General features: G+C 56.1%; 2 protein-coding genes across 3 annotated transcripts in view; one reads left to right on the forward strand and one right to left on the reverse strand.

The window, feature by feature from the left end:
• Positions 1 to 6: 6 nt before the first annotated feature.
• Positions 7 to 451, reverse strand: LOC133248547 (small ribosomal subunit protein uS8). Its single transcript, XM_061418889.1, has one exon. The coding sequence runs from the start codon at positions 424 to 426 to the stop codon at positions 34 to 36; it is 393 nt and encodes a 130-aa protein (XP_061274873.1). The 5' UTR covers positions 427 to 451; the 3' UTR covers positions 7 to 33.
• Positions 452 to 4,075: 3,624 nt separating this feature from the next.
• The window catches only part of TBC1D22A (TBC1 domain family member 22A), a 257,407-nt gene continuing 239,699 nt past the window's right edge, over positions 4,076 to 21,783 (forward strand). The window contains exon 1 of one of the 2 annotated variants that reach the window (XM_061418890.1): positions 4,076 to 4,352. In XM_061418890.1, coding sequence (XP_061274874.1) covers positions 4,291 to 4,352 — 62 coding nt within the window. In that variant the 5' untranslated portion in view covers positions 4,076 to 4,290. The remainder of the gene's footprint in view (positions 4,353 to 21,783) is intronic. The other variant, XM_061418891.1, reaches the window with a different exon arrangement.

The raw sequence follows: 21,783 nt of genomic DNA on the forward strand, positions 1-21,783 counted from the left end.
CTCTGAGGCATTTTATTTGTATGTATTACATCCCTAGAAAAAGAATCCAAGGATTTTCCCTCCTGTATGTTTTCGTCTTGCTTCTTCATGGTCCATGATGCCAGCTGAGGTTGTCAGTACAATGAAACCAAACTGACGGGATGGGAGCAGGTTATTCTGCCATTTTTCTAGATCTTTGAGTTGCACATCAAATCTAGGGCTGATCACTCCACACTTATTTAGCCTGCCTGTGAGGTTCACAACAATTTTCCCAGCCCTGTGATCATCAATGATTTCAAATTCGCCAATGTAACCATGCTTCATCATCACTGTTAGAAACCTGACGATGACTTTGGAGCACGGCCTAATAAGGACCTGGCGTTTGCCTCTCTTTTCGGCATTGTTGATACTCTTGAGAGCATCGGCCAGGACATTCATGCGCACCATTCTGGTGGCACGGAAAGATGGCGGAAAGAGCTGTTGTGTTCTTTACACTTGCCTTCTCCAAGAAAGTGTCTGAGGTGGCTCAGTGCGTGACAGAGTGAGATGTCTGTCGTTGCATTTTTATGCTCTGTGAGAAACTTACACATGCAAAAAGTCGTAAAGAATAAAACAAGCAACCGAACACAGTCCACCTGCCTTAAGAAACGAAGCATAAAACGAGGCGGCTGTACGTCAGCTGGGCTGCACCGTGTGCTCAGTCGTGTCTGACTCTTTGTGACCCCATGGACTGTAGCCGCCAGGCTCCTCTGTCCATAGGATTCTCCAGGGAAGAACACTGGAGTGGGTTGCCACTTCCTCCTCCAGGGGATCTTCCCAACCCAGGGATCAAACCCACGTTTCTTCTGTCTCCAGCATTGCAGGTGGGATCTTTACCACTAGCGCCACCTAGGAAGCCCTAGTGAAGTGAGAAGTCGCTCAGTCATTTCTGACCGTTTGTGACCCATGTATGGTGCTAGGCCAGAATACTGGAGTGGGTAGCCTTTCCCTTCTCCAGGGGATCTTCCCTGCCCAAGGATCAAACCCAGATCTCACACATTGCAGGCAGATTCTTTATCAGCTGAGCCACAAGGGAAGCCCATAAAACAAGGAAGCCTCTATAAATTCCTCAATGATCAAAGTCCCCACCAACACCTACAGGCGACTACACTTTTAGCACGGTTTTACTTGCAGGAAAAGAAAAAAAGGCAATTAAATGGTATCATACCACATGCATTTTCAACTTTTCTTCACTCAACATTGCTTGTGAGATCCATTTATGTTGATATAAGTAATTTTTCATTTTTACTATCACGGAGCATTCTTTGGATGACTGTGTGTGATTGATCATTTTCCCAGCAGCAACGTGGTAATGAACAGGCCTGCCTTTGAACACAGGTGAGTCGCTCCAGGGTACACACCTGGCTTGCAGGATATGTCCACCTGCAACTCCTACACGTTGGCGAATGGCTGTCAGAATTATGGAATGAATCTGTGCTCCCACCAGCAGTGAATCAGTGCATTCTGATTTATGTGCTGCTCATAAACCCACATGCTCATTGATTTTGGCAGTGACAGATTTTTAAATACTTCGCCATCTGTTAAGTGTGAAATTCTATGTCCCTGGCTTTAACTTTGTTTGCCTAAACCTCAAAGAGAGGAGGCGTCTTATGTTTGCTGCTGAGACGAACAAAGGCTCACTCATTCACTCTGCGCTCGTCTGGCTGTCCTGGGTGCTGCCTGCATGGGTCCCCTTCCTCGCCTCCACCTTCCCCATCCGGCCTTCTTCCAGATACTCCTCATACATCCATCGCTACCACGGCCCCTGTCTGAACCCATTTCTGGAGATCACCTCTATTCTGACTTCGCTTTTCAATTATGCTGCTCTTGATGCTGATCTATGTCTGACCACCAGTCCTGGGACTTCACCCTGGCCCATCCTCCCCTGGGTAACCCCATCTCCTCATGTGGAGATGAGCAGGTCCTCTCACCAGCTGCTTGGCTGAGGCCTCAGATCTCAACCTCAAACCCAACGCCTCGTAAAGCAACCACAAACCTGGCTTGCCCTGCGTCCGTTGGCGGCCCTAGTAACAGTAATGCTTTGCTCAGACGGTCCTGAAGCCTTCAAGGCAACCTGTTTCTCCCTGTACCTTCCTCTCCTAACACACAGCAGACAGGGAAGCATGAGGGAAGTTACGAGGAGCGACCAAACCCAGAATGTCCTAGTTACATCCAACCAGGTGCTGGCTGGCTTCCCTTTTTAAACGCCAGTATCTTAGTTCTGCTGCCACCCCGATCATTGATTTGTGCAGTAAGCTACACTGAGTTGGAGAAAATCCTGTCGATAGGGGGTCCTGACAAGGAGCTGAGCTCTGAGAAAGATCTCTGGGTAGGCTCTGGGGCTGGAAGAGATCCCTGGGGCCTTCCTGAGCCCTGCTAGGCGAGGGTCCCAGGAGGCTTTGTCCAGGAAGGGGTCCCTCCGCATCTGCAAGGCTTTATCAGGAGCTTTCCGGAGATTCGCAGAGGCCATGCGTGCACAGGATGGGGCGGGGGGAGTTCCCAAGGCTCTGCAGCAGAGGGGCTCTGAGGGTCTATGGACGTTGTCAGCAGGGGCTCCCCAAGGACTCACTGCCACTCCCTCAGGGAGATGCTATGGCTGTGACAGGAGGGGATCCCTGGAGAGTTCGCATGGTTGTCACCCTTTAACAAACGTTTAGAGAGCTTACTGCTTCGCTCTACCAGAAGAAGACGGGCAGGAACTTACAAGCTTCGTGTGAAGGGACACAGACTCAACACGCACCCAGGAAACTTGCAGGGTGGGGATGAGGGCAGTGGGAAGCCTTGCTACTGCAAGACAGGATAGGAGACTCGGGTGTCACAAGGGATCTGAGAGGGCCATTCTGCTCTGCGGGCCAGGGTGGCCTTTCCTGAGGCACTGGTTGCCATATGATAGAGATAATACACATATAGTACCTAACAATGCCCTCTGCACAAGTACTAAATCAAGGTTACTTATCAGTAAGCGAGGAAAATGTGAATCAGAACATAATCGAGAACTGGCAGAGGTCTGCCAAGGGGGTCCTCAAAGCCATGCCACAGCTGCAATCGGAAATACCAGTCCCTGACCTCTCAGGCTAGGTCTACAGGCCGATAGAGATAACAATGCCATCCACATGGGTGATTTCAAATGCTCTGTTAGCCACGTTTAAAAACAAAAAAAAAGGAAAAAGGAATGTGAAAATTTCAGCAATACATTTTACTGAATCCGACACACACACAAAAATATTACTTCAACGTGTAACCAACATAGACATTAATATCTCCATTGCTTCCTTTGTACTAAGCCCTGAATATTCATTGGAAGGGCTGATGCTGAAGCTGCAACTCCAATCCTTTGGCCACCTGATGCAAAGAACTGACTCGTTTGAAAAGACCCTGATGCTGGGAAAGATTGAAGGCGGGAGGAGAAGGGGACGACAGAGGATGAGATGGTTGGATGGCATCACCGACTCGATGACGTGAGTTTGAGCAGGCTCCGGGAGCTGGTGATGGACAGGGAGGCCTGGCGTGGTGCGGTCCATGGGGTCGCGAAGAGTTGGACGCGACTGGACTGAACTAAGTCTCTGAAACTCCGAGAATATTTCACCTGCCCGTTGTCAGGGCTGAGGTGGGGGCATCTTCCTGCTTCAGGGGCAGCTCTTACGCGGGAAGCCTGGCCCAACCCCCGCCCCTCCTCGGCCATCCTGCCCCCGGCCCAGCGCCTCCAGCCCCCCAGCCCCTCACTCGCCCCGGCCCCACCCCCGCCCCACCCCCACCGACCCTCACAAAGCCCCTCGCCACGCTCTCGCCCAGCTGCCCTGCCTACAAGAGTTTGTCAGCCACCGGGTGTTTACCGGTCCCCCTCAAGGGTGCGCGACAGTCACACCCTCGACCACCCCCCGCGGACGGGTGCCTTCGGTCCCCACGTTGCTCCGCTCTCTGGTGAGGACCATCGCTCGGCGAGCCTCTCAGGAGAACCCGGGGCCTCTAAACATCGCGACTAACAAGCAGCCTAACTCCAGAGTCTCCAGGGCACCGCCCCCCGGAGGCGCCTTGTAGTGACGTCGGGCGCTCGCGTCGTGCGTCACGCTCTCCGGGGACGGGGGCGGGACTTCCGGGCATGCGGAAGCACAACTTCCGGAGGGAGGCGGAAGAGCCTCTCGGCTGTACATTTTCGGGGAATCCCAGGGATCGCTGAGGGGGGCGCCAAACGGGGTACAGGAAGAGGCCGCCGCGGAGGGCTGGCCGCCCTCGGGGTGTCGGGGCCGTGGGTCTGAGCGATGAGGAGGGGCCATGGCCAGCGACGGGGCCAGGAAGCAGTTCTGGAAGCGTGGCAGCAGCAAGGTCCCGGGCAGGTGGGTGTGACGGGGCCCCGGGTCGGGGTCAGGGGTCAGAGGTCAGGGGGCGCGTCGGCTCCCCGGGGGCTGCGGGAGGAATCGGGGGTGCGGAGAGGCGATCGGGGTTCCGGGGAGACTGCCCAGGGTGTCCGGTGGCGCGGACTGTGGGGTCTGGGAGGTGGCCGTGGCTGCACGTAGGAGCGAGGCCAGAGGGGAGGGTGTTTGTCCTGAGACCGCCAGGGTGTTTTCTGCGGAGACTCTTCGGCCGCCGGGGCTGCACGTAGGAGCCCCCTCTCCTGGAGCCGCGAGGAGTCGGTGGAGCGCGGAAAGTGACCGGGTGGCTGTCCCCGCGGGGCGGGTGAGCTTCTGCAGGGGGCGTGGTGGCCTGGACCCACTCGACTGGCCTTCCAGTCTCCTGTGGGTTTGGCTGCTTTTGCCCTGGGCTAGGAAGAGTACTTTGAGGCTCCCTGTGAATTTCCACCATCCCAACTTCCTGGCCTCAAAACCCAACTCCTGTCTTGAGTCAACAGCAGGAAGAAAATTAAAAAAACATTTTTTTTTTTTTTTGAAATAAGTGCCAGCAGTGACCTGGGTGCACCTTGGAAGCTGTACTACTCCAAAGTCCTCCTGTAATTGATGTGTGGCCCTGCCCAGCCAGGGCCCCAAGGAAACAGGGAGACACCACTCGGAAAATACTTAGGAAGAAATCAACTGCTGGTGAACGTAGATTAGAGAGAAACAAGCTACAGGATTTCTAAACACGGTCCTGTTTGCAAACTAAAACTGTCAGATACTGAAGATGAAGAATTGTGGTCTTAACTCCAAGTAGAATCATGCATGAGCACTGTTTATTTTTAAGGCTGCATAGTAAGCACTATTGTTTGAGTGATAGAATTATAAACTTTGAAATTCACTGTGCCCAATCAGAAAGGCTTAATTTTCAGAGTGGTCTGGCAGTTAGCAGGAGCTGAGTTACTGTATGCCCAGAACAGCGATTTTTGGACAGGGGTCACTAAAGTTGGCCAAAGACCCTGTTTTACTGTATAGGATGGTCCTTGAAGAACAGTCAGAGGTATCATCACAGCCCATGTCAGGGTTCAAGATGATGTGAAAGTTCTGAAACGTCAGAGAGGAGGCGGGTGTAGCGGTGACAGGACCAGATGCTCTAGAGCCCTGACTCCAGGGCAAAGGGGCCGCTGGCAGAACAGTTTTGTGTGTTGTTTTTAGGTCCTGAGATTTTGGTACCTCCTCAGTCTAAATGGATTCTGATTCTTCACCACCACCTGAGGCAAGAGAGTAGTGGAGCTTCTGTGTTAGTTCTAATGGTGAATAAACCTTTGGATCCATAACTGTGTCTCTTGGGTATTTGTCCTTATCTTGGGTTCAAGGGGAGTTCCCTGGTGGCTCAGACGGTAAAGCATCTGCCTACAGTGTGGGAGACCTGGGTTCGATCCCTGGGTTGGGAAAATCCTCTGGAGAAGGAAGTGGCAACCTACTCCAGTACTCTTGCCTGGAAAATCCCATGGATGGAGGAGCCTGGTAAGCTACAGTCCATGGGGTCGCAAAGAGTCGGACACGACTGAGCAGCTTCAGTTTACTTACTTTTTTTTTTTTTACTTTACTTTGGGTTCAATAGGGTCCCTCCCAAAATTCAGGTCTTTGGAACCTGTGAGTCTGACTTTATGTGGAAACAAGGTATTTGCAGATGGAATTGAGTTAAAATGAGAAATGAGGCCATTCTGGATTAGGGAGAGTGCGAGTCCAGTGACTGGTGTCCTTAGGGGAAGAGGGAGATCTGCACCCAGAGAGACAGATGTAGGGAGGATGGCACGGACCGCGGAGGCAGATTGAAGTGACGCCTTTACTGACCCGGGAAGCTGCGGATTCCTGGCAGCCAGTAGACGCTGGAAGAGGTAGGGTGGGATCCTTTCCCAGAGCCTTGGGGGAGGCCGGGGCCCTGCCGGGACCGCGACTTTGGCCTTCTGGCGCCCAGCCCTGGGGCAGGACGTCCCTGGGGCCCAGCCAGTGGGTCTGGGGTGCCTGGCTGTGGCAGCCATGGGAGCTTGCTGCTGTCCTCAGGTTTCTTCTGTGAAATCCTGCATCGCCAGAGACCGCCGGGCCTGTTCTGGGGTTTTGAGTCTGTGCTGTGCAGAGGCACTGTAGAGAGTAGCTCCCTGAGATCGTTCCAGACTCAGAGTGGGATCTGTGACCTGCCGTGGCGGGCACCTCGGAGGCCGGCCCATGAGGGAAGGCCTGCATGGCCGCCGAGGGCCCCTTGCCTCCTGCGGCCTCGCCTCTGGCGGCAGCGGGAGGAGCTGCGGAGGTGTGCCCGTTCCCCGTCGGCAGGTGGCCTTCCCTTGGGGCTTGCTGGCCGCACACCTGCTTCAGCTGCACAAGCGCTGGGAGGTCAGATCCCCGCCGATTCCAGCCGCTGCGTCAGCTCTTGTGAGTGGGTCCTGTAATTAGCTTTTTTTTTGAGTGTGGGCCCCAACCAGAGCAACCCGAAGGTGGAAGAATACACCCACCACAAAATACAGAGCGGTTAAAGGCTCTTTGTATGGCACAGCCCTTTACAATGAACAGTTCCTTGACAGTAGTGGCTGATGTTCATCTTGCAGTCAGCGTTTGCCAGGCCCTCTTCCTACCACCCTGCACACGTTTGTCTCCCTGGTGGTTTATTTCATTTTTAAAAGTCTTTGTTGAATTTGTTACAATATTGCTCCTGTTTTATGTTTTTTGGCCAAGAGGCATGTGGGGTCTTAGTTCCCCGACCAGGGATCGAGCTTGCATCCCCTGTGCTGGAAGGTGGACCGCCCGGGGAGTCCCTCGCTGGTGTTTTAGAATTTATAAAAGACCCTCTGTCCTCCAAGCACACTCTGGGCCTCGCTGAGGTAGGCGTGGTGGTTTTCCCAGAAATGCGGTGCAGAGAAGCCTCAGTGTTTTTTGCAGGACGCGCAAGGCCCTCTATGACCCGAGCCCGCTCGACTCATCAGCCGCGTCTCCCGCCCCTCCCTGCTCTGAGCTTTGCCCTCAGTGGAGCTGAGGGCCTTGTGGGTTCCTTGCTGTACCTGCTGTGTGATGCCTCTCAGTTTCGTGCCTTTGTAGCTGACCAGAATGTTCTTTTCCTCCCTTCCCTCTCCTTTGCCTGGCTTTCTCTAAGGATTTTAAACAACTCACTTCCAGTGCGCCTCCCGGTGAGGCCTGATTCCGGACTGAAGTACCCCCCTGTGCGTCACACTCAGTGGTGTTGGAAGTGCTTGGTTTCTCCACCACCAGTGGGCTCCGCGCATTTAGGGAGTGTTCCGTACTCATCCCTGCATTGTTACTGCAAAATCCATTAAGCGGTGGTTGATGCAAACTGTTTCCTAGATGAGCCTGGAGAGAACCTGTGATTTGGCCGAGGTCTTACACCAAGTACGCGGTCTCGCTGGGAGATGCCCCTCTTCTGTGCAGGCTCTGGGCCTTAGGTTGTGTGTTTGGCTGGTGGTTCCTTAGAAACTTCTCTTCTGGATGAAGGATGGGAAGACTGCTGACTCGGGGCTGGGCGGTCTGGGTGTCAGCTGCCTCTCTGACCTGCGCCTTGGCCCTGTTGCTCTGGGCCGTCCGTGTCCTCCTCTGTGACCTAGGACCTGCGCTCGACCGTAGTGCCTGTGACCTCCAGGAGGATATTTGCTTGGCCGAGCCCCGATCTCTTAGATGAGGAGGAGAGGGGCCTCTTGGACCCATTCTGAGAGCCTGATAACTTACTGATTCAGCAAATATTTATTTAACCCATATTAACGTGCGAGTCACGGTTCCAGGTACTAGAGATGCATCCGTGAATAAAATAGAGCAGAACCTGTGAGCTCACAGCGGAGTGGGGGAGGCGGAGAGTGATGCCTTAAGGAGCACGTTAACTGTTGGGCAATGGCTGGAGTCCAGACAAAGGGAAGAGGGACAGACGGTTGGGGGGCAGGGAGGTCTCAGGACGATACGAGGGCCGGGCGAGCCCTCCTAGAGCAGGTGACATCTGAGCAAGGTGTGCAGCAGGTGCGGGAACAGGCCCAGGGGGCGGCCAGGAGAGAGTGTTCCCGGCAGAGGGGTGAGCACATGCAGAGACCCTGGTTTGGGGGCAACGCTCCTGGATGTCTGAGGGGGAAGCGCGGGGGTGTGTGACCATTGCCGAGGGCGGGGCTCGGGGGGACAGTCATGGGGCATGAGGTGTGGAGGCGGGGCTCGTGGTTGTGGCAAGGACGGGGGCTCTCGGTTTCTCCTTCTGAGCAAGCGGCCTTCGGAGGACTCTGCCCGAGGCGTGGCCTGGCCTCCGTGCCCTGTTGTGGGTGGACTGGGGGCTGAGAGGCCAGGCCGACAGCAGGGACCAGTTAGGAGGGGCGGGGTCGCCGCTTCTGCTGTTGGCCTTGGCGTTCTTGCCACACTAACGTTAAATGCCATGACAAGGCCGTCGCACGCAGGTGTGAGAACACACGCCGCCCTTCGGCGTGGCCCCCTCGCGTGCCACATGGCGTGCGCTCTGCTGACTGTGCAGGGCAACGTCTGTCAGTGGGGGGTTGGTGCTCAGGGTCCCCACTGCGGGTGGAAAGGCCGTGGTGCTCTGGTGGGGCCGGGCCAGAAGACGGTTCAGGGTCCTGGTTCTGGCGGCCGTCAGCTTTCAGTGCTCAGAGCCACGAGGGGGCCCTGAGTGAACGGGCCAGCCGGCTTGACTGTCACCCCACTGGCCACCGCAGTTGCAGGGAGGAGTGTTGAGTGGGTAACTCCTTCAGAAAGCACGGGGAGCATCTTCCACGTGCCAGGGACCACGCTGAGCAGAGGGACGTGGGCCGCAGGGCCGCTGAACACCAGATGCACAGTCTGCAGGTTGCCTGGCCGCAGCCTGGTGATGGGTGCAGGGCAGCGGGCACTGCACCCACAGGATGCCACGTCCCCCAGAGGAGGTCTTGTCTAAGCAGGGACCCAGGGCTGCAGGGGCCAGCCTGCCACCTGGAGGTGCGGGTCAGGGTCAGAGCATTCCTATAGGGAGACTCGGCGGAGGAAGTGAGGAGCGGTGAGAGGGGCCTGGGGAGGACTTGTGTCCTGGTCCCCGTCACTGAGTGGTGAGGCCCCATCGTCCTCCCAAGAGCAGGCTCAGGGCCTAGGCTGTGACGGGCCTCGCAGGGGTCCCTGATGGACGGGGTGCTGGGGGGTTGGGGTGACCCCCAGGGTTCTGGCCTGAGTAGGGGGCATGTGGTTGGCAGAATGATCCCCCCCCCGCCCCACCAAAATGTCCATGTTCTCTCCAGAGCTTGTGAAGCGTCGGTTCTGTGGCAGAGGGGAATCAGGGTCGTAGGTGGAATTTCGGTCGCTTGTCAGCTGCCCTTGAGATGGAGAAGCTGTCCTGGAGCATCTGGGGGACCCACTGTAGTCTGAGCAGTTATTAAAGGCGTCGGAGATGGGGCACGTGGCTCCGTCTCATCTGCGGTTGCTGGTTTTGAGGATGCAGGAGGGGGCCCCGAGGCAGGGCTCGTGGGGGCCTCTAGGAACCAGGGTCCGCCTCTGCCCTCGACCAGCAGGAAGATGAGGGCCTTGGTCCTGCACCCGCTTGAAACTGAGTTCTACTGACAAGCTGGGTGAGCGGGAGATGGGTCTCCCAGGGTCCCCTCCAGAATGACTTTAGTCCTGGGGGACCTGTGCCGGCCTCCGACCTCTGGAGCTTTGGGATGACAGGTGTGTGTTGTAAGGCGGCAAGTTTGTGGTCATTTGTTCCCGCAGCCGCAGGAAAGCCCCGTGGGGGCGGTCGGGGAGATGTGCGGGGCGGCTGGGCGGGCTGGGCCTTGCTGGTGACCTCTGCAAAGCGTCTTCAGTCCTCAGGGCCTGGGACTGAGCTGGGAGGGGTCTTCTGTGTCCTCTGGGGTCCAGGAGCCACCGGGAGGCCCTGCCTGTCTCCTCAGGGGTTCTGGGCTGCTGTCCCCCAGCCCCCCGGCCTGTGTTTTTATAAACCGGGGTGGTTTTCTTGCTGTGCTTTCAGAGCGGCTGTTCGGATCGTCTGTTCCTGTTTTCTGTCATGGGGAGCCTGGGAGTCTGTGCTCTGGCAGCGACCTTGTGTTTCAGGGGAGTGGATTTCTCTGGCCCGCCCCAACCCACCCCCTCCCCCACCTGAGTGGAGGTGGTCTTGCTCTGATGAGGGCCGTGGACACAAGTGAGGGTGGGCTTCTGCTAAATATACGGTTTCCCAGTGGTCACGTTTTATGTTATTAAATGCCTTTTATTTTGTCTGGAGACATTTTGAAAAAGTTAAAGTGAAAATCCCCCCCCCCCACCCCCTGCACTTACATTTCTGTCTAATGTAGGAAATCTGGACCCTTTTGGGTTAATTTTTAGACGAGGACAAAAGTGACTTAAAAATAAATCTCTGATGATTTTGGACTTGTTCTTTGTTTTTTAAACTTTTTAAAAACAAGAGCTGGAGGAACTGTTTCTCTCCTCCGAGCGTCATGAAGGCGCGCGGAGGTCGTGGGTGGAGATAAACAGGCCAGGCACCCGGCCCGCATCTCCCCACATCTTGCTTCTCTGCCCCCGTCAGGGCGGCCCCGCCTGGCTGAGAGCAGCTCAGATGAGGAGGGCTCGGTGACCCGGCTGGGAGTGACGCCCGCCCTCACCGTGCCCTCTGCAGCCGCTCCGTCTCCCCTGCCCCCGGGCTTGCCCGCTCCTCCGTTGAACACAGGCCGCGTGAGGACTGGCCCGTGGGCCCTCTGGGTGCAGTGGGGTCCCAGCCTTGGAGAGGCTGGCTCCACAGGGGATGCTCGGCCGGAGGAGTGCCCGGGACTGAGTGCCTGGCCCTCCCTCGGGAGGAGTCTGGGTTAGTGGCTGCGAACCGCATCCCCAGGCAGGTGTTGGTTCCGCGCCCCAGGGGGCGGTGGAGCCTTGGACGGAGTGCTGCCTCCCTGCAGCGCGCGCTGAGCGCCTCCTCTGCCGGGCTGTAGTCCTCAGGGCAGCGGGATGCTGTGCGGTCTGTGATGGCCTGGCCCCAGGCTGGGGTCGGGACCTGGTCTCTTGCCTGCTGACTTCCTTTCTCCAGGGTGGGAGTCTCCCTCAGTTCTCCAGGAGTGAGGGGGCAGCTTCTAGGCCCCACCCCTTCATACCCCCCCACCTGCCCCTCGCCCCAACCACAGAAGGGAGGCAGAGGATCAGGAGGCCCCGAGGGATGGGCAGCCTGGGCTTTTCCATTCCGGGGCCGCATTACAGGGAACTTCGGTGCTGAGTGCCCTTCCTCCTGTTCCCTCTCTCTGATGCTGGTTCCTCTTTGGGGGGGTTCAGCCCAAGCTCTGCAGGTGAGGGGGTGCGTGGAGCTGTTGGTGAGCTTAGTTTAGAACAGTCATGGGTCCTCTTGCCAGAGTCACGAGAACTCAGGGCTGAGGCTCCCGTGATCACTAGTGTGGCCAGGCATGGGGCCCCGGGGCAGCCCCTCCGGGCGCCAGCTGGCTTGGGACTCAGGCCTGTCGGCCCAGGGCAGGGCCTTTCCGGCCATGCTGCCCCTTGCGTTCCTGGGCTCCTGACCGCATTAGTGCCCTGATCTCCGTGGCCCGTCCCCGGGCGTCCCTCCGCCCCGGGTCCGCAGCTCACTGGCCGGTAGAGGACGGCGGTGGCCCTGTGGTGCTCTGCGCCCTCGCGCTTGACTCTGCTGTGGGGTCAGACCTGTCCGCTCTGCGCTCCTCAGATGCGCCCGTGGCCGTCCGCCTTCCCCCTGCTCCCTCGCATTCCTCGCGGCAGGTTTGCCACTAACCTTCTTCCCGTGCACGCTTCTGCTAGCCTTGGAGACACAGTGTGGGCAGCACAGGGACAGAAGAGGCCCTGGGTGTGTGGGTGAGGGGGTGGCGAGCAGGCCGGAGTGGGCCGGCCCCCGGCATGGGGAGCCCCAGTGTCCCCTGAGGGCAGCACACCAGCCCGGCAGACGGGAGGTGTGGGGGAGCCGCTGGACTGCCCTGGAGGCCGGGGCAGCGCTCCCTGGTGGGGACAGCGGCCTGGGGTGGGCATAGACATGGGGGGCGGGTTTGGAGGTCCTGGTGGACCTAGAGACCCACTTAACGTGGTGGGCTTCCAGGAGGCGGCAAGGGTGGTTTCTGGGTCGGTGTTCTTGGAGAGGACGTCTGGGAAGGAGTGGGTGTGGTGCACTAGACCCCGCAGGAGGGTTCCAGGGGGAGCCAGGAGGCCTCTGGTTGGCAGAAGTTGCACAGGCAGGACGAGCCTCATGCGTTTTACCCGTGTGCCTGCAGAGGGTGATGTCCTGGCGGAGGACGGGACACCATGGACTGGGTGTGAGGCCTGGAGGGGGGGGCAAGGCTGATTTTTGTGGCAGACCCTTTAACGTGAGGTGGCGCGTGTGTGCTCGAGAGCCGGAGGGGGTTCAGCCTGGAGGCAGCTGTGTGCGTGTTCACGGGAGACACGTGTGCTTCCCCACCTGCTGGGAAGAAGGCCGGTGGAGCGCAGGGCTTTGGGGAGCACAGAGGAGTCGGGATCGTCCTCTGGGCTGGACGGATGACCGGAGAGGTGAGAGGGCACAGTGCAAGCCTGGAGCAAAGTCAGGAGGAGTGGGGAGGAGGGAGGTGGTGACGGCCGCCTGCTGTGCTGGCCTCTCCCCTGTTGATTTCAGAAGGCTTCCCCTCCCTGCCCCCGTTCATCCGTCTTTTCTGGGTGCTGCGTGGCGTGTGGGGGTCGAGCCCTGCGTCGGGAGCTCCGAGTCGTGCCCACTGACCACTAGGGACGCCCTGGTGTGTGTTTTGATTTCTTATTTGGAATTTTGGCTGCAGTGGGTCTTCTCTGCTGCTCACACGTTCTCTCGTGGCGGGCGAGGGCTGCGCTCACTGCAGTGAGTGTGCTTCTTGTGGCAGTGGCGTCTCTTGTTGGGGAGCACGGGCTCTGGGCAGGTGGGCTTCAGTCGAGCAGGTCCCGGGCTCAGTGGTTGGGGTGCCGGGGCTTAGTTGCCCCGTGGCCTGTGGGGGTCTTCCTGGACCAGAGATCGAACCCACGTCTCCCACGTCGGCAGGCAGATTCTTTACCGCTGGGCCACCAGGGGAGCCCCTCCTTGCTTTTTATTGAGACGTAATCAGCATATTGGTTTCTGGTGTTTTTATTGAGCCGTAATCAGCATATTGGTTTCTGGTGTTTTTATTGAGACGTAATCAGCATATTGGTTTCTGGTGTTTTTATTGAGACGTAATCAGCATGTTGGTTTCTGGTGTGCAGCGTGAGGGTCCGTGTGCGTGCAGATCACGGAACGCCCCGTGAGTTGGTTAACATCCATCACCACGCAGTTACAGACTTGTCTTGTGACGAGAACGAGGGGGATTTACCCTCAGCAGCTTCCAGGTCTGCAGTCGAGTCCTCCCGGTGCCAGCCCACGCTGCGTGCCCTGGTCTGGCGGGTCCTGTCCTGTGGACCCCTGCACCCCTGAGCGCCCCGCCCGGCCCCTGGGCCACATTGTGGAGGCGGTGCTCTGTGAGTCCATCCCGCTGCCGTGTTCTTTCAACTGAAGCACAGTCGGTTTCCAGTATTGTGTTTCACACACTGGTTTTTCACGGGGAAGAAACTTCTTTACCATCAACATAAAGGGAGGGACGAGTTTATTGTCAGAACCCTCATTTCTAAGACGTATTAGAGCCATCCGTGAAGTGGCTGGCTCAGTAACTTCTCATCTCTGTCGGCTCCCGGGGCCCCAAGGAGTGTGACAGGAGACGAATCCAGTCCCTTTGGCGGGGAGCTGGTGGCCGGGCGGGGACAGGAGGCGGCTGAGAGCTTGTGGGACTGGGCGGGTGGCACCGTTGCATGGCAGGCGTGGGTGCTGACGGTGGGACAGCCCGGATCCCCTCCGGTGTGGGTCCTGGGGGGCCACGTGGGCCTGCACGCGACTCTGGGCGGAGGGGCGGTGGAGCTGTGTGCTGTCGTAATGACGGCGCTCCGTGCATCTCCCTCTGAAGCCCTCTAAAGTTAATTTCCTTGGAAAACTCGCTCCTTCTGAGCATATTTTCTAAATCTGGGGAGCATCGCTGTGGTTGGAATGAGTGGATGGTAAATCAGTCCCTTATTTAGTTCACTTTTCAGGAAACTGCTATTGAGCCCAGAGGAGACCCTGCGTGATGACTCTGCTGGCGGAGGAGGGGTTGATGAGCTGTAAACCGAGTCGCCACATGGTTTGCCTGCTTACTCCATGAGTCTGGAATACAGGAGACAGCTAATCGTAAACGTGGCCGTATAATTTTTCATTTATTTTACGACGCTCTGGCCACCGCGTCTTGAATTTATTCCTTTTCCTTTTATTTCCTGTCACTGTTCATCATTTCATTCATGGCTGTCTTCACCCTCTGCTCTTCAGCCTTTAATTAACAAAAGCAAGAGGCTGTTCTGGTGCTGTCCCATCAGTTCTGTTTCAAGGCTGGGGCCTTGGTGTAGGGGGACCAAGTTCAGACCTGAAAGAAGTCTGCTGGGATGCGCAGGAGGGAGTCGCCTTGTCACGCCGCGAGGCCTGGCGCCATCGGCTGTCCCCTCCTGCCCACTGCCTCCAGCCCTGTCGGCTGAGGCTCATCTCTTCCCTTCTCCTCCTGCGTCCAGAGCGGCGCCCCTGGCATCTTGGCAGTGCCAGCCGGGCTGGTCTGGAGCAGGTACTCAGCGGGGTGTGTTGAGCGATTCAAGAGGGCAGCCTCTAGGTGGCTCGTGACCGGCTGAGTCGGCGCTCTCTAGACGGACGTGAAGGCCGCTCCCAGAGCAGGGTGTCCGCAGGCAGGCCCTCAGACAGCCGTCTGTCTGTCTGGATCTGGAGGCTTCGCTGGGTGTCTGTTGTGGGGCGGGGGCTCCTCTCATTGAAGAGCGCCGGCACTGGGATGCGCGCACGTTGGGAGTTTTGGCGCTTGGGCTGTGTCGCTCCTTTCACGTGGGGTCGTCCCAGACTAGGGATCCAACCGGTATCCCCTGCATTGGCAGGTGGATTCCCAGCCACTGAGCCACCAGGAAAGTCCCTGACTGAGTTTTTTAAAAAAGCTTTCCTGACCCAAGCTGTGGAGAAGGCAATGGCAACCCACTCCAGTGTTCTTGCCTGGAAAATCCCATGGACGGAGGAGCCTGGTGGGCTGCAGTCCATGGGGTTGTTAAGAGTCAGGCACGACTGAGTGACTTCACTTTCACTTTTCACTTTCATGCATTGGAGAAGGAAATGGCACCCCACTCCAGTGTTCTTGCCTGGAGAATCCCAGGGACGGGGAGCCTGGTGGGCTGCCGTCTATGGGGTCGCTCAGAGTTGGACACGACTGAAGCGACTTAGCAGCAGCAGACCCAAGCTGTAAGGCAGCCGGGACAGGCCCTGGGGAGTGGGGGCTTGGCCCCGGGGCCTGTCTCTTTCGGACATTTGGTGTCAGCCCAGGTCTCCAGCCTGTCCTCCCCCGGGGCCCTGTCCGCCCGGGAGCGCCCTTTAGGGTTCTTGCTTTAAACTTCTGCTCTTCCCGTTCTCTGTCGTCTGTCTGCCCCTCACTAGTGAGGGTGCTTTAGTGATACCTCCTGTGCCTCATGCAGAAGAGGTGGCCTTTACGGGACCGTGGGGCTCTCGTGGGAGGCACTTCTGGTTGGGGTCCTTTTCAGGGCGCATGGCGGGCATCTCTGTGCCAGCTTTCCCTGGCCCGCCCTGTGCTGTCCTCTGTCTAGACCCTGCCCTCTCGGCCAGCCGGGAGCCTCTGTTACATCACAGGCTTTGGCACCTGGGACCTCCGTCAGTTCTCCTTCAGTTCTCCTTCCCTCTGAGTCCTTCTTGGGTGCTCAGGATGTTTGTGGTCCTCAGGATGTTGACAGATGGGACCCGGAAAACACCGCTCCTGGTCCTCACGGTTGCCTGCTGGTAACAAGTTAGTCCTTCTCAAGTTTAACTTAAAAAGACTTTTTTTATTTGCCTGTCCTGGGTCTTAGTTGCGGCCTGCAGGATCTTCGGTGCCGCCTGAGGGATCTTTGTTGCTACATGCAGACTTTGAGTTGGGGTGTGTGGGGTCTGTTCCCACCAGGACCTCCCCTGGGGGCTCTGATGGTAAAGGACCCTCCTGCAGTGCAGGAGACCCAGTTAGATCCTGGGTCAGGAAGATCCCCTGGAGAAGGGAATGACTACCCACTCCAGTGTCTGCTTGCCTGGAGAATTCCATGAACAGAGGAGCCTGGCAGGCTACAGTCCGTGGGGCCTCAAAAAAGTTGGACACGACTTACCCCACTCCAGTACTCTTGCCTGGAAAATCCCATGGATGGAGGAGCCTGCTAGGCTGCAGTCCATGGGATCGCTAAGAGTTGGACATGACTGAGCGACTTCACTTTGACTTTTTCACTTTCATGCATTGGAGAAGGAAATGGCAACCCACTCCAGTGTTCTTGCCTGGAGAATCCCAGGGATGGGGGAGCCTGGTGGGCTGACGTCTATGGGGTCACACAGAGTTGGACACGACTGAAGTGACTTAGCAGCAGTGACTAACATTGTGTGTGTGTATTCATCTCTTCACTGTCACGTTAACAAGATTTCCCTGTGTTGATTTGTGTGGCTGTAGTTCCTTCACGTTTGCTGTGGTTGGTATTATATGCATATATTTTAGTTTTTTAAATTTATTCAGTTGATAATGGGCATCTAGAGATTTCCTAACATTTTTCCTCTCTGTGGCGTTACGGTCATTGCCGAACCCGTCTCCCTTATGTGCTGCGATGCTGTCTCCAGCGTGTAGCTGGCAGTGGAATTAGGTCACGTTGACCTGCAGTTTATAAGGAATCACTAGGGTTCAGTGAACTACTTCAGTGTTTTAAAGCAGTATAATCTATTAAAAAGTTTATGAGTTAATGTATTTATTAAAGAAAGATTTCATTATCTGAAATGAGGTGGGTGTGTTAGTTGCCACTTACTGTTTAAAAAGGGCTTTTGTTGAAGCCTGTTTTTCTCTTTCACAATGCGAGACCAAACGTAATTTTAATAAGATGAGGCTGCTTTTAGTTTGAGCTTGGACTTTGTTGGAGCGTTTTCTGCTCAGCGATCACAGGTGTTTTCCCGTGAAGAGTTAGTGGGTTTCCTGATGTCCTGGAGGGGCGGGGCCTGCAGTACGGGCCGACGCTCGGACCTCCGGGAACAGGACCTGCAGGGCGTGGGCTGCAGGCAGAAGTGGCTGCTGGCGATGAGCCGTGTGAACGCAGCGGGGCACCCCGGAGGAGTGCCGGCGTCCGGGAAAGACTAGTTGCTGATATTGGTAAACACTACCGTCGGTCACTGTGCAGTGTCCACAGCGCTGTTAACGAGGGGTCTCCCTGTGTACGTACACGCTCTTATTCCCGCTTCCTGGGTGAGGAAGCAGCAGCTCTGAGCAGCTACTTGGTTAGCACTCCTATCAACTTGTAAGTGTTGGGTCTTGAACCCAGATCTTTGGATTCTGAAAAATGGAAGCTTTTCTGCCAAGGTCACACAGCCAGCCATGGAAATTTCAGACAGGACCACGACAGATGGGTGGTGCTTGGCCTGGGCAGGCTGAGACTGTTTTTGTCCAAAAAAAAAAAAAAAAGAAGGCTCGGGGGTGTTCCTGGGAAGTCTCGAAGGTGGGGGCCTGAGTCCCTCAGGCATCCAGCAGCTGGTGCAGGCTGTCAGCTGGGACCCCCGCCAGCACTGGTAGGCGTGTGACACGTGCAGGGCTCTGTCCCCTTCTGCCAGGAGAGGGAGTCAGGGTCTGCAGACCGAGAAGGGAGCTCTCTCCCGACACCAGGTCTGCAGGTGCCTCCATCCTGGGCTTCCCAGCCTGCATAGCCATCAGATCTTGTTGTTCATAAGCTGCTCAGTGCGTGGGATTTGTTACAGCAGCCTGAATGGACGGGGGCAGTGGGGTGGGCTTTTCCAAGTGTCGTCCTCGGAGCAGAACCCTCAGTAAGGATGAGTGTGATGCTGCTGCTACTGTTCAGTCGCGCGGTCGTGTCTGACTCTTTGCGACCCCAAGGACTGTACCCCACCAGGCTTCTCTGTCCACGGGATTTTCCTGGCCAAGAGTACTGGAGTGGGCTGCCATTTCCGTCTCCAGGGGATCCTCCCGGACTAGGGATCAAACCCACATTCTTCTGCATGCACAGGCGGATTCTTTACCACTGAGCTGCCAGGCAAGCCCAGAAGTGTGATGACTTAACCTTTAAGGCTCCCACATGTCAGGAAAATAGATTCTCTACCAATGTGAGTTTCCTATTGCTGCAGAAGCAAATTACCACAAGCCTCTTGGCTTATCACAACACACATTTATTACCTTATAGTTCTGGAGGTCAAGTCTGCATTAGGCCTCCTTGGGTTAACACCAAGGTGTTGGTGGGGCTTTCTGGAGCCTTTAGGGGAGAAGCTGTCTCCTTACCTCTTCAGCTTCTCAGGGCTGCCTGCACTCCTTGACTTCAGCCCCCTTCGTGTTCATTCACAGCCAGCCACGCAGCCTCGCTCCCAGCGTTCCTCCTCGATCACGGCCCCCTGACCGCAGGTGGGGGGTTTTCCTCTTGAGGACTTTGATGAGATCGAACCCACCTGGATGATGCAGGCTGCACTCCCAGGCGTGTGCTCCTAGCTGCATCTGCAGGGCCCCCCCTGCCGTGTTGTCCTCAAGTCTAAGCTCATACTGCTCGCTGCTCAACAGGCCAGTAATCCAGACAGGTTGCTGGGACAAGGAACAGCGACTTGAATCAAAAAGCCAACAAACTGAGAAGATGGTGGGTTCCTGCTCCAAAGAACCATCGTGCCTGAGCTAGAATTCTTTTATATGAAAAGAGGAGGGAGCAAAGTCAGACACTTCCTGGTTCCCATCAAGCCTCATCGGGAGTATGTGAATTTCTTCCTCCAGAAGCCATTCACAAGTGGGCCTGGTCAGGAGGGTTCCTGGGAGGCAGGGTCCCCAGAGATGGGCCGTTATTTGTGAGTCAAGCTTCTCGGCAACGGCCCTTTGGTGATAAACTTGTGAGAGAACAGAGTCTCTCCTGTTACTGCCCGACTGTCAGCATCCCTCCCACACTCCTGTGGGTAGAGGAGCAAAGGCCATTCTGCTGAACCGAGGCGACGAGTCCGCCTTAGGTCTCTAGTCAGTCCCTTTAATCTGCAGCTGTTTGAACCGGTGAAACCTCTTGGCACTTTGTCTAATCTGTAGTTAAACTCGAGGTTTTGCTTCCAGTTCCTGATGCATGCCCTAAATTCCTGTGCTGTTTGGACAGAGTTACACAGGTTGGTCGCTGCTTCTCCAGCTACAGTGGAATTACCGTCTGCTTCATGGACGGGCAGGCCTGTTGCAGGCAGCTCCATGACTAGTGTCGAGCCCAGCCTTTGAATGTGCTTTGCAGCCACCAGGCCTTCTAGCACTGGGATTCTCCTGTCTCTGCAGACGGTCGGAATGGCTTACCGTACAGCATTCTACAGGGGTTTCGTTTAAGCCTGCTTCTGGGAGCCTCTGACCTGTAACAGGGCAGTTGGCAAGGGCTTACCCCAAGCTAAATGTCTCTCGAAATTTTAGCGGCGTTCCTCTTCGAGGTATGATTGGTTTCCTTGGTTTTTCCTGTTGACTGTGGACTCCAGGATATGAGTTGTTTTAGTGCCTTGATGCGAATCGGGATGATTTCCCCAGAGAAGGCTTTAACCACCGCAGACTGCCTCCAGGTGGGATATACTTCCACCCATCCTGCAGCTGTCCACAAACACCAGCAGGTTATCTGCGATTTTGCAGTGCAAGGCACGTGAGTCAAGTCTCTCTTCAGTCCTCGGTGGGCAGGTTCCTCTGTGTTGAGTCCCCATCTGGGGACGTCTGACAGTGGTCTTTGGGTTATGTTTAAGACCCTGGGGGAAAGAGCTCTGTCTGCTTTTCTGGGATTTTCACGAGCTCCATCTGTAGGCTTAAAGTGTGTTCTGGTGGGACTCTGATGTCAAGCTGTTCCAGTGAAAACTCTAGGGTGAAATCTGTCAGGAGTTAATCAGCTCACTCCCCATGTCAGTGTCTCCGGGCTCCCGTGGGTGTGAGGTGCCTCAAGGCCAAGGGAGCCCCTGGGCCTCTTCCGCGCGTGTCTCTCTGTCAACACTGTGTGAGAGGCTCTCATCTTTAATTGTTCTCCTTCTGTTTCAGCAGAGGGCAATCTGTTCTCCAGTGTTGCTCCTCCTCACAGTGGGCGCACTGTTCTAGTGGGACTTGCTTCTCTTTAGAGTTACCGCCTTCCAAAAACCCAGCGTCACTGCCAGAAAGTGGCTTTTGTTTTGTATTTCTCCTTTGTTGTTCCCTGTTGAATACTTTATAAAAGCAACATCTACCAATTGAGAAGGGTTCATTCCAAATGTACCATCTGATTTTTGCAACTTCCTCCTGGTATCCGAGGCAGTTTGCCCCAGAAGGTCAAATTGACCATTCATATATTTCCAGGGCCTTGGGATCTGCTTTAGTATGATGTCTGTAGGCCCAATAAATTCTTTGCAAAAGTTCAGCGAGGTCTTCATTTGTTTGGCTGAAGTTCTTGATTATTGTTCAAACTCTTTTGCTTTGGTTCCCCTTTGCAAGGCCCTGCTGAGAGGCACTGATACGTAGGGGTCTAGTAGGGCCCCTTCCCTCACTGGCCCCCAGTTTGGTTCAGATCTGGGCGCTGCCGAGTGGCCTTCAGGTGTAGCGGACCCTCCTCATAAGGAGGGCTGTGATCTTCCCAATTAAAGAAGTCTGGGAAAGCCAACCGGCTGGTGGTTTGCATTTAAGCCCCTACGGGGTAATGATGTAAGGGGAGCCGCCCTGCCCCGGGAGTGGCTCCTGGCTCACGTTAGACTCCCTGTTGGCTCTTAGACAGCGATACTCCACCAAGCCCCTGCTCCCTAGAAACTAACACAGGATTTTCTAACTGGTCCTCATGGGGGCCGGGAGTCCTGGGCCCCAGCGTCAGGAACTGGGGCTGGGTGGAAAGGGCGGGTATGTTGGCGCGACAGCCAGAGCGGCTGGGGCGTCTGCTCAGACAGAGCGGTCGCGGTTCGAAGCACCAGCCCTCACTCACTCCCTTCCTTCTGTTTTCCCGGGTGCAGGGGCACAAATGGCTGGCACTCAGTGGTCGTCATCCTTCCCTGCTTTTTCACAGAACAACACAGACTCATTCGGAAGCCACTGTAAAACCACAGACCGCAGTGAGCAGAAACCTGATTACTCCTGTGACAGACAACCAAGATAATTACGCAGATTATGACTGATGTGATTTACCAGGATAGGCCAGGATGTTAGGAGTTCCGTGTAAATTCTAGAATGTGTATTTAAACAGTGTTCACCCATATGACACATTCTAAGGAGACGTTCACCCCCACGATGCATGTACGCATGCTTCATCACCAACCACTTGGCAGTGCCTCCCGTGCAGCTCAAACACACCCAGTGGGCCCAGGTAGTTTAATGTTCCTCTGAGATGGAGAGAAAACAAATGATTTGAGGTGTTCCCAGGACCCTCTGGCAAA

The sequence above is a fragment of the Bos javanicus genome, chromosome 5, assembly GCF_032452875.1.
Source record: "Bos javanicus breed banteng chromosome 5, ARS-OSU_banteng_1.0, whole genome shotgun sequence".
Classification (NCBI taxonomy): Eukaryota; Metazoa; Chordata; class Mammalia; order Artiodactyla; family Bovidae; genus Bos; species Bos javanicus.